Source organism: Athene cunicularia (genome assembly GCF_003259725.1).
Source record: "Athene cunicularia isolate RWA chromosome 18 unlocalized genomic scaffold, athCun1 chr18_part1, whole genome shotgun sequence".
Classification (NCBI taxonomy): domain Eukaryota; kingdom Metazoa; phylum Chordata; class Aves; order Strigiformes; family Strigidae; genus Athene; species Athene cunicularia.
In genome coordinates, this window is record NW_020799123.1 from 5797870 (window position 1) to 5809426 (window position 11557).

Below are 11557 nucleotides of genomic sequence, written 5' to 3' on the forward strand. Positions count from 1 at the left end.
GTGACAAGGAGAGAGCTTTGCAACAGGGTCATTGTCTGTCCACAGGCTGGTGTTTAATAAAGCCCCCTGGGGCCTCTCCAGGTGGAGCTGGATTACTGGGGGTGGTGTGGCTGTGCCCAGTCTCCTGGCTGTGCCCGTGACAAGTGCATGTTCTTTGCCTTGGAAATTGTGACCTGGTCTGAATGGAAGCTGTTGTTTGTGCAATTTACATTCCCTTTCTGTTGCTCTTCTAGGCTTCTAGTCCCCCTGCAGTGTCATACGAGGCAGAGAAAGGCTCCCTCTGGACTTTGTTGCTGACAAATCCAGGTGAGTAGTGGGTTCTTTAAAAAAAACATCTTTAAACTGGGTTGTTTCACTCTGCTTTTGGTCAGCTCCTGTTCGTTGTGGCTGCACGAGCTGAGATGATGTGATATCTGGCAAGTAGGGACATTTTACATATGCAGGAGAGATTGTAGCCTTCCCAAATTTCTGGCAGTTAAGGGATGGGACAGTGATACAACAGGACCTGTGTTGGAGTGTAGAGGGAAGAATTCCCTGACTCTCATTTTTGGTTTACCCCCAAAGCCCTGTCTCCCTCGGCAGTCTGCCTGGGCGGTAGATTAGCTGACACTGTTTGCTCTGAGAAAGCAAGGCACGGTGACGTAAAGCAGCTGAGCAAGAATTCGTTTTAATCTTGGAATTCCATCTGTAGAGTTCTTTGCTCCTTCTTTTAAGCTCAATCCTACAAGGTTGAGTTACTTTTCTGGTAGGAGAGGAATGCTGGAGCTGCCCCCTCCATTCAGAGCCGATCCGGGCATTCTCACTTTGGGGTTGATGCAAACATCAATGTGTCCCTAAGTCACCTTTCCCTGTTGTGTGCGTTTACAGATGGACATTTAAGAGATGCGGACTCGGAGTACCTGCACTGGCTGGTGTGAGTACGGCACCTCGCAGCCATGCGCTGCTCAGCTCAGGGCAATCCCAGGCAGAGCGGGCGGAAACTCCTCCAGCTCGGGAAGGAGCCTCGGCTGCAGCGGTTCCGTGGCCCTCTCTGGTGCCATTGGCTTCTTTCCCCCTGGGTCCTGCTAAAGATGCCGTAGTTCCAGGCATTGCTGCTGTTTGGCACTCAAGTCACTGGGGGTAATTTTTCTTCCAGTGAAAACAGCCTCTGTTAACTGTTTGTCAAACAGGGCGTAAGTCATGTCAGAACATAGCAGAGACTGATTGGCAATGCTGGGTGAATCTGGTGGTCCTAATGGAGGGAAATGGGTGGGTATATAGTGAAGTAAACTTGTTTGTGTTCAGGACGAACATCCCAGGCAACGACATCAAGTCGGGTAAGGAGATGTGCCATTACTTGCCCCCCTTCCCTGCCAGGGGAACTGGCTACCATCGCTTCATCTTCCTCCTCTTCAAGCAAGAGTGCCCCATAGATTTCAGCGATGATGTTCGGCCGACGCCGTGGTAACTCAGGCTTTCTCTGGGCGGTTCCATACTCTCTTGGCTTGGCTGTTATTGCTCGTGATGATCCCATGTTTGTTACTGCTGTAGGAGAGCAGTTCCTTTTCATCTGCAGGGTTGTTTGAGGCTGCTTTTGAGTTTGCGTGTCACCTGAGGCATTTGAATTACTCAAGCATATCCAAAGAAGGGTAACAAATCTGGTGCAGGGTCTGGAGCACGGGTCTGATGGAGAGCAGCAGAGGGAGCTGGGGGGGTTTAGTCTGGAGGAGGCTGAGGGGAGACCTCATTGTCCTCTACAACTCCCTGACAGGAGGGTGCAGAGAGGGGGGATGAGTCTCTTGACCCAAGAAACAAGCACCAGGACAAGAGGGAATGGCCTCAAGCTGCCCAGGGCAGAGTCAGGCTGGCTCTGAGGAAGGATTTCTTTGCAGAAGGGGCTGTTGGGCGTTGGAATGGGCTGCCCAGGGCAGGGGGGGAGTCCCCATCCCTGGAGGGGTTGAAGAATCTGGTTGACCCAGCACTGAGGGATCTGGTGAAGTTGAGAATGGTCAGTGTGAGGTTCATGGTTGGACTAGAGGATCTTCAAGGTCTTTTCCAACTGAGATAGTTCTGTGATTGTACGAGGTTGCAGCCCTGCAAGCGATGCAGAACGCTGTCGCTTTGTCATGGGCTGTTGAGAAAGAGCTTTGCCCTGCCTGAGGCAGAAATGTGCACAGAGCTGGGAGGTTTTGTTTTCGTGACTTCCTTTTCCACCTCTGTTTTCTAGCCTCTGGGGTGATGTGGGGAAGTAGCTGCCTACCAGGGTGCTGTGGGAACATGCCACCTCAGCTCTTGTGCTTTTTTCCAGCCACAGCCTGAAGATGCGTACCTTCAGCACTTTTGACTGGTACAGGAAGCACGAGGATGCAATGACCCCGGCAGGGCTGGCGTTTTTCCAGTGTCAGTGGGACAGCTCTGTTACTCAGGTCTTCCATCAGCTTTTTGGTAAGAAATGCAGTGTGTGGGGCTGTGTGAGGGGGCCTGTTTGTGGGCTGGGACACAGCCCCTGCGTGTGACATGGAGGGTCAGTGGGTGAGCTGTGCCTGTAGGCTCTTGCTGGGGCCTGGCCCCTTATCTAGGAGCTGTTACAGCTCAGGCTGGGTACAGAGCGAGCCCTCATCTGCCAGCCTCACAGCAGTCTGAGGAAGCAACCTGTAAAGGGCCATTTTGAAGGAGCATTTTACCATAACCAGGAAAGAGCCTTCAGCGGGGAGCACTGGGGCAGCCCTGGTCCTGTGTGCGCGCCAGGGCCCTTCCTTGCTGAGGTGGAGGGTCGGGGTCTGGATCTGGGCCTTCTTGCTAACAGCATCGCCGCTTTGCAGATATGAGAGAGCCTGTGTTTGAATTGGTGCGGCCGCCCGTTTACCATCCTCCACAGTTAAAGTTCCCGCGCCAGCAGCCTCTGAGGTACCTGGACCGATACCGAGACACAGAGGAGCCCACCTACGGCATTTACTAGGGACCCGGCCTCCTCTCTCGGCTCTTGGCAGAGGGGGCTGCTGCCTTCCCTGCGCTCCCTCAGCGGTGCAGCTGGGAGCCGCCGCCGCCTCTGGAGGGAGACCACAGTCTCAGCCCGTCAGCTCCCAATTCCCCTGCGCTGGCAGTGCTGGGAGGTATGCGGCTGAAGGCAACAGGCATTTGTAGTGCTGGCAGCTGCATGGTCAGAAGGTTACTTAAAGAGGATGCTCCTAGATGAAAGCAAATCCGTGGCCAGGTTGAAATCTTGCTCCTGATTCTGTAGCAGAGCTGATCAGTAGGGGTGGCAGGGTAGAGTCTCCCTCAAGATGCCCTGCCTTGCTCCTCTGCACAGATCACCCTTTTCTCTGTGGAACAGAGCCAGACCAGCCTGGATTTCCTCCTCTTCCAGCATTGCAGCTCATGACCATGTCTGCTTTCATTTGTGCAGTTCTCATCTGATTAAACACACTCTGAGCAATGCTGGCAGCACTGTCTTTGTTGGGAAGAGCTTGGTATCCCAGCCGGCTGGCGCAGCACTGGGGACCTCAGCAGAGAGCAGGGGAGGAGGGCAGCCCTTCCCCTTCCCTCTTGGCTCTTGGAGGGCGGGAAGAGTGTGGCTGCGCAGGTGATAAACCTGCACGAGGTCAGCGTTTGTGGAGCTGGCTTCTGCCAACAGCTGCCCCAGTGTGTGGACCTCAGGCTCCTTCCCCTCGCTCCCTGTATGCCGGTGGAGCAGAAGCAGAGCTGCAGAGGTGCTGGGCTTGAGCAGATGCATAGTGCTGGTCTGGCACTGCTGGGCCTGTCCCCAGGCTGGGGAGAGACTGCCTTCTGCTGTGCTCAGCAGGGCTCTCTGCACATCCCCCCTTCCCAGCTTGAAACCCCCTAACACCAACATGCTCTCACTGTTGCAGCTCCCTGTTCCCAGTCCCTTTTTCTAAGGTTTGCCCCTTCCTTGGGAAATAAGGGCCTCCGGAAAACAACTGAGAATGTGCTGAAATACCTCCCCCCTGCACCTGCTCAGGGCCCTTCTCAGCTACACCTGAGCTCCCTGAACTCTCATCCCGCCCTGAAAGGTTCTGGTGTCTGATTTAAGCCGGGGCGAGCTAGCTGGTGAGGTGACCACAGCAGTGTGAGGGATGACTTGGAACTCCCCAAAAAGATGCCTGTGAGGACAAACAGCCTGAGAGAGAAAGGATGGGGGGAGTGGAGCCCCCTGAGCTGGGGAATGTCTCAAGCACTCTGAGTAGTGGAACTCTGGTCAGGGGGTGCAGAGTGGAGCTGATGAGGCTGCCTGGGCAGCACTGGGTGGGCTGGAGGAAGGAGCCCTGTGGAGACAGGACGGTTCTGCTCTGGGGCATCTTGTAAAGTTTCAAGGGCATCGATCCAGTGAAGGACCTTTCCTTCATTATCCATGAAAGACAAAGTTGACACCCTGAGTATGCTAATAAAGATTAGCAAGATCATGCTAGTTACATCATCCCATGAAGCACCTTACCCCTCCCCATACATGGGATACGTAGGAATGTGCGTTGGCCTAGGGGAGGGACCCAAGGAAAGTGTATAAACAGGGTGGGGGGCAAGGAGGGGAGGGTGTCAGAATGAAGAAGTGAAGGAGACAGATGCCTCCCTGACGGATGGGACCAATGCAGGAACCCAGGCATATGCAGAGAGCAGAAGCTGTCGTTCAAAAGGGAAAGATGCAGGAGAGGGATGTGGCCCTGCCTGGCCGGTGGCATGTGTCACAGCCTTGTCGCGGCAGAGGGAGGTGACGTGTGGGTGCAGCAGCGGTGGGTGCCCCTCCCTGCTGGTTCCCAGGCTGGCAGATGGCGGGAGCACTGTGCTGAGGTCTGTGCCACGCTCTGCTCGGGGACCCAGCCCTGGCAGAGGGGAGGCCGCCAGGAAGTTCTCTCAAAGGGTGAGAAAGGAGTGAAATCAAATCCGAGATGGTGGGTGTCCCCGTGCAAACACACTCCCGGGAAGTGCAAACACACTCCCGGGAACAGACGCTGCTCCGAGCCCCATCAGCGTCTCGCGTGTGTCTCCCTGCGGCGCCGCTGCCCCGTTTCCTCCTCTCCAGGCTCTCCTGTCGTGCTGCGCAGCCCTCCCGGTGCTGGGGGAGCGGCTCCAGCCCTCAGCCCGTGGCACAGCCAGCGTGGCTGAGGGGGCACCCCGGGTGTCTCTTTAAGAGCACGCCTGGCTCGCAGCCCTGACCCGCCCTGGGCTCAGCGTCACCATCTCCTCCTCCTCTACACAGCTGAGTTTCTATTTCCCCGGCTTCTTTCACTGGTTTCTTTCCCCGTCGCCCTGATCCAAACCACAGGCAGGATGGCATCGCCCATCTCGCAGAAGCTGGAGGAGAAGCTGGTGTGCTCCATCTGCCTGGAGCTGTTCAGAGCGCCCGTGACCTTGCCCTGCGGGCACAACTTCTGCAAGCGCTGCATCAGCGACCACTGGCACAAGCAAGAGCAGGAGCCTCCCGGGGCCAAGAAGGGGTACACATGCCCCGAGTGCCGCAGGGCCTTCGAGCAGCGCCCGGAGCTGGAGAAGAATGTCACCCTGTACAGCGTGGTGGAGCTGGCGCGGGATGGCGAGGCGTGGGGCTCGGGCACAGAGGGATCTGAGGTGGCCCACGGCGAGCTGTGCCCACAGCACGGGCGCCCACTGGAGCTGTACTGCGAGGATGAGCAGCGGGGCATCTGCTGTGTCTGCACCATCCGGCACTGCCAGCAGCACCGACGGGTGCTCTTCGAGGAGGAGCGCTTTAAAAAGCAGGTGGGGACAATAGGTGGCAGGACTGGGGTGATGGCAGGGGGTGGTGAGCAAGGGGGAGTCACAGCAGCTCAGGCACAGCACGACATCCCCCTCCACTGGCCCGTGTCCTGCTGTGGGCGTGTGATGTGCCTCTGTGTGCCGAGCTGTGCCTGGCCTCCGCTGAACATGGGCTCTGGCCAGGGACATGCCACCAGTGCTTGGCTGCTCCCCGAGAAACCAGGGGCTATCAGGAGCAGCAGAGAGCTGGGTAAATCCAGCAGCACTGGATAAATGGTGCCATGTGTGTTTGTGATCCCCAATCTAAAGGAAACAGATGAAAAAGTGGTGAAAGCCAGAACAAGATTTCACTTTTAAGCGACCCTGGATGCAGCCTCTCCTCTTCCCAAGCATTCTTCTTCCCCTGCAAACCTTGTCCTGCAGCCCCGAATGAGCTCCCGGGGGCCAGGCGGGCAGCAGCGTGCTGCACCACAGGACATTGGTGACTCCCTTTACAGGCTCTTTTGAAAGAGTCCCTGGAAAAAGCCCAGGAAGAATCAGAGAGGATTGAACGGGTGATGCAGGAGCTGGAGGAGCAAACATGCAGCATCAAGGTAACACTGTGGCCATCTCTGTGGGGGGCGTGTGGGTGTGAGGGTGCTGGCTCTCACAGCTCTTCCCTGCCCAGGACTCCTCCGAGGGGCTCAAATCGGTAATTATGAGCAAATTTGCCCTCCTGAGGAAAGCCCTGGAGGATTTCCAGTGGCAGATGGTGTCCAGGATCGAGCAAGAGCAGGCAGCAGCGCTGGGGCGTGTGGAGGAGGACTGGAACTTCCTGAAGGACCGTCTGGATGTCCTTGGCCAGCACAGGGAGAGGGCTCAGGGCCTGCTGGCCTGCCCCAACCACAGGACCTTCCTCCAGGTACCATGCCAGCGCTGTGTCCCTCCCTGCGCCCTTTCGGGGAGGGCAGAGATGTGGTCGACCCCTTCCCCTTGGGGGATGTATCCTCAGCCCAGCTTAGGGTTGGGATGGGGCTGTGGGGAAGTGCTGCTTTTGGGGGGGGGGCCCGTGAAAAATTGAAGGGAGTGATGCTGGATGGGAGCGGATGGTGCTGCCCTCAGGGCCATGGGCAACATCTCCCACCCCCAAACCACTCAGCAAAGCTCTTCTACTGCCAGCAAGACACAAAGTCCTGTGCTGCAGCCCCTCTGCTCCCTGCAGCCTCTCACTCCCGCTGTGACTGTCCCCTGACTCCGAGCACCAGCCACAGCTAATGGCAGATGTTTGGGGATGCCCCATCACCCACTGGGGAGACATAGTGTGTGCGGGTGGGGTTCGGAGCTGCGGATCCTCCCCGGGCTGGTGCATGGGTGTCTCTTCATCTGTTCACAGGAGTTCCCCCTGCTCCCACCTCTGGAGAGCCCAGAGGCGCTGCTGCCCGTGGAGTTTGATGTAGCTGCTGTGGTCAAGCCCATCGAAGAGATCCTCACCAACATCTCCAGGCTCCTGCTGGAGGACCTGCCCAGCTCCATGGCCCCCAAAGCCCCCGACCCCGCTGGCCAAGGTAACCCTTCTGCTCACAGGGTCATCCTGAAGGGCTCCAAGTCATCCTGAACCACAGCCTGGCCCATGTCACCGTGCTGGGGATGTGGCTGCTGGGCACAAGGGTTTGGGATGGGGACACGCATCTACTGTTCAGCACGTGGCTATCAATGGGGCGCGATGGGCTGGGTGGCTTCCCTGTGGCCTCCTCCTTGCTGGTAATGCCAAGCACAGTGGCATGTGCCCACTCCCAGGCTTGGATGTGATAGACTTCCTCCTTCCCCTGCTTCTCCCATCAAAGCTGGGAAGGAAAAAGTTTTTGGGTGGCATCCCTCAAAATGCCTGTCCCCATCCTCCACAGGCCCAGTGCATCCCCAGGAGCTGGCGGTGAAGGTGGTGGCTCCTGTCCCCAAGTGCCAGCTCCGAGCTGAGCTTCTGAAGGGTGAGAAGCATGTGCGGGTCTGGAGGGGCAGCACCCCGCTGGGGTCCCCAGCAGGATCTGGCAACCAAGCCAGGTTTTTCCCTGGGAGAAGGGTGGTCATGGCTTTGGGGACAAGGGCTCCTTCCCTCACTCTCCCAATCCCTCTCCCTAAATGCAGAGAAGGGTGCTGCAGGGCCAGGGGTTGGGGGATGCTGTGTGGCTGGGAAAGGGCTCCTTAGGTGCATTAGCAGCACCAGAATCACAGAACTATCTCAGTTGGAAAAGACCTTGAAGCTCCTCCAGTCCAACCTTTAACCTCACTCTGACCGTTCCCAACTCCACCAGATCCCTCAGTGCTGGGTCAGCCCGACTCTTCCACCCCTCCAGGGATGGGGACTCCCCCCCTGCCCTGGGCAGCCCATTCCAATGCCTAAACGAGATGAACAAGGAACACTTTCCTGTGGAAACTGGGGCTGCCAGTGCCTGGCATTGGGTCAGCCACTGTCCCAGATCTTGCCCTGTCTCCATTCTCTCCTTTTCATCCACCTCAGGCATCTTGCTTGAGCAGGAATGATGTGCCTGTTCCCAGCAGCTCGTGTTTAGACACAGAGCTTCCCCACAGGCAGGCAGGCAGCATCAGCAGCTGGCAAGTGCTCACCCACAGGGACGTGTCGTGGGCTGCCCCAGGCACCCCACATGGCACAGCACCAGTCCAGAGCCCTGCCTACAGTCATTGCTCTCTGTCCAGGGATGTGGCCTCAGCACTCCCAGCCGCAGTCCTTCATGTCCCCTTCCCTCCCTGGGCCCATTCCACTCCAGTTCCTCAGCAATTTCCTCAGTGCTCCTTTTCCCATCTCCTCCCTGTTAGGAAGAGGGTTGGATAATGTTTAGGGCATGTTGGTCATGTCACTCTTGCCAGAGAGGTGATTGATGACTAGAGAACCTGTGAGGATTCCTTCCATCAGGCCCCACAAAACATTCTCAGGGATATTAATAGGAAAAAGCCATTATTTATGGGCAGCAGGCATGAGCCCAGCGTAGCTGGCCAGGCTGGGTTGTTGAAGGAGGGTGAGGTGCTGGTGGCCTGCAACTGCCCGTGGCAAGAGGATTTATCGCAGCCTGTGCAGAATAGAGTAATGCCCCACAATACCATGTTTGCTCACTTACTGCCTGTTTTCCTCCTGCCTCTTCCCACCCATGCTCATATTTTTTGCTCTTAAAACCAAGCACAACCATTCCAAAATGACCACAGAGCCACTGCTGCTTGCTGGTTTTGAGCTGGGCTGTGCAAGGAGAGGGTGAAACGTCACATCTCGGTGCCTCACCAGCTACTTCTGGGCTCTTTCCATTCCTTGTGGCAGGCAGGTGGGCAGGTATCGCATCTTCCCCTCCAAATGTGCTACAGCTTGTTCCCTTCTGTTTTGGGAGCCAGCCCTATGCAGTTTAAGCCGTACCACCGTTGTGGGGGCTCACATGAAGGGCATAAAGCTCTGATGAATTTCAGCCCTGTCCATGCTGTTTCTTTTCTCAGACCACCGCAACCTGACCTTCAATCCCAAGACGGCCAACAAGTACCTGGAGCTGTCGAAAGGGAACCGGAAAGCCAAACACGGCCCCAGTGCCATCTGCGGATGGCAGGAGCAGGGACCCCGCTTCGAACCCTGGCAGGTGATGTGCACACAGGGCTACGGCCATGGCCACCACTACTGGGAGGTGAAGATCTCCAGCCACTCTGTCATCCTAGGAGTGACCTACCATGGTCTCCCCTGGGAGCGGCAGCAGGGCCACAAGTTCAACATCGGCCTGGATGGGGGGTCCTGGGGGCTGCAGGTGCGGGAGGATTGCTACCTGGCCTGGCACAAGGGCCAGGCAAAGAAAATCCAGGAGCAGCTATATAAGAACCTGGGGGTCAGCCTGGACTATGGTAAGGGGCTCCTCTCCTTCTACGGCCTCGGGGAGAGGATACAGCTCATCCACTCTTTCCACAGTGTCTTCACCCAGCCCCTCTTTCCCGTCTTCTGGCTGTGCGAGGGGCGAGCAATGACGCTGTGCCGGAGGGACTGAGCTGGAGCCATGGTGCTGCTCCCTTAGCCGGGCTGGCAAGCCCCAGGCTGGTGCCGCAGCCAAGCTGCAGCCAGGGGCTGTTGCGGTGTGAATGGGACCCGGATGCTGAGGCAGGAGTGGGGTACGTGTTTTAACAAGGGCTGATGAGGACAGACATGCAAATTAACCCACTCTGATTTGCATATGCAAATATCACACTGATGATACAAGTTAGGGCAGGGGAGAGGATGCAGGGCTGTGCCCTCGCCGTGGGGATGAAGCCCGTGGTTGCTGTGTGGGGGCACATGTGGGTGTCTGTCCCTGCAGAGGGGGCGAGGGGGGGGTAGGGAGGGTGCAAGAATAGGTTTCTCACTCCTGTCCTGGCCAAACCTGCTAAGCCTGGGGGGGATTTGAGGTGAGGAGGACCCCAGAGGGGGGTGCTGTAGCCACTGGGTGCTGTGGAGCAACATGGAGGGAGCCCTGTGCTCCCCCAGCTGCACACACAGGCTCCCCCAGCCCCTCACAGTTCCCTCTTGCCACTCTCGGACATGGCAGAGCACCTATCTGAGGTGCCACCCTGCAGCTGCTCTTTGTACAAAGTTGCTTTCCCCAATAAAGCTCTATTTTCCTAAGGGGTTCACCTCAGCGTTGGTGGGAGCTGTGGGAACAAGCAGCACTGAGGGGGTGAGCTGGGTGCCCCTGCTCCCGCACCCATCCCTGCAGGGCCCCGTCCTGCCCCTCCGTGTCCTCGCAGGGACCAGTGCCATGGAGCAGAATTAGAAGGTGCTTAATTTATAGTAGCACTGCAGTAAGGAAATCTGGTTTCCTATGGCTCTGCCCCAAGGTTGATCTAGCGCAGAAGAAAACCTGAAGCTTTGATTGAAGCTCTTCCAAGGGTGGGACGGCAGGTCCGGCATCTCCCCCTGCCCCTGCAGGGATGGTGAGGGCTAATGGGGTGAAACTGGGCACCAGTTTCAAAGGTGCTGGGGACGTGCAGGTGAATGTGTGGGGAGTGAATCACATGAGCTTGTTTCCTTTGGGGAAAAATGGCTTAAAAGGATCAATCCCCTTCACAGACAGATGCGATTTGTCTTGCTGTGCTTCCTCCTTCACTCTGCGCCTCCCCACTCCTGGCCCTGTCCTTGGGTGGGACCTTGGGCCGGCATGGACCTGGGAACTTATCCAAGCCAAAAAACTGTCTGTGCACAGGAGGTGTCCGGAGATCCTATGTTTACCAGACAGATTCTCATACCGAAAGCACTCTGGTGTCTCCCCGTCCCTGCCTGGTGCCTTACTGGCTCCGGAGGAAGAGGGGACAGGGTTCGAGCCAGGACCTGGGCACTGTGGCCCCTTTTCGGCCATGGGAACGGCTGACATGGATCCATGGGCACAAGGGCTGGCAGGAAAGCACCCGCACCTCTGTACTTGGGGGGGCTCAGGCCCCTCCGTGTGGCCCCAGGGTGCAGGGGGGTGGCAACAGGTTCTGGGACAGTAGATCCCGGGAGGCAGGGGATGCTCGTGGGGGGGCAGCAGACCTCTGGGAGGGGGATTGGAATGGACAGATTTGGGGGGGAGGGTGTGCAGCAGCTACCCCGAGGGCAGCAGAACCCCGGGGAGGGTCCGGATGCCAGTGGGGCCGATCCTTTAGGAATTTGTCGCCCCTGGGTGAGAGGCGGGACATCCTCAGCAGGGTGGTATCCCCCGGGGGGGTCAGATCTCCCAGAAGGCAGCAGATGCCGGGGTATGGGGGGGAAAGGACCAGATGCCCGTCGGGCGGAGCAGACCCCGGGGGTGAGACCCTGACCCCGGAGGGAGCGGGTGACTGGGGACCTGGTCCCGCGGGATGTGGGGGGGGGGCAGTCCCC

General features: G+C 57.7%; 2 protein-coding genes across 2 annotated transcripts in view; both read left to right on the forward strand.

Moving 5' to 3' along the window:
- MRPL38 (mitochondrial ribosomal protein L38) overlaps positions 1-3423 on the forward strand; it is a 4174-nt gene extending 751 nt beyond the window's left edge. Inside the window, exons 2-6 of the mRNA XM_026861278.1 lie at positions 234-306; positions 868-913; positions 1285-1443; positions 2288-2424; positions 2802-3423. Of these exons, the coding sequence (XP_026717079.1) occupies positions 234-306; positions 868-913; positions 1285-1443; positions 2288-2424; positions 2802-2938 (552 nt within the window). The 3' untranslated portion in view covers positions 2939-3423. The remainder of the gene's footprint in view (positions 1-233; positions 307-867; positions 914-1284; positions 1444-2287; positions 2425-2801) is intronic.
- Positions 3424-5119: 1696 nt separating this feature from the next.
- The window catches only part of TRIM47 (tripartite motif containing 47), a 13368-nt gene continuing 6930 nt past the window's right edge, over positions 5120-11557 (forward strand). The window contains exons 1-6 of the mRNA XM_026861279.1: positions 5120-5709; positions 6204-6299; positions 6374-6607; positions 7079-7250; positions 7590-7670; positions 9181-9707. Coding sequence (XP_026717080.1) covers positions 5263-5709; positions 6204-6299; positions 6374-6607; positions 7079-7250; positions 7590-7670; positions 9181-9707 — 1557 coding nt within the window. The 5' untranslated portion in view covers positions 5120-5262. The remainder of the gene's footprint in view (positions 5710-6203; positions 6300-6373; positions 6608-7078; positions 7251-7589; positions 7671-9180; positions 9708-11557) is intronic.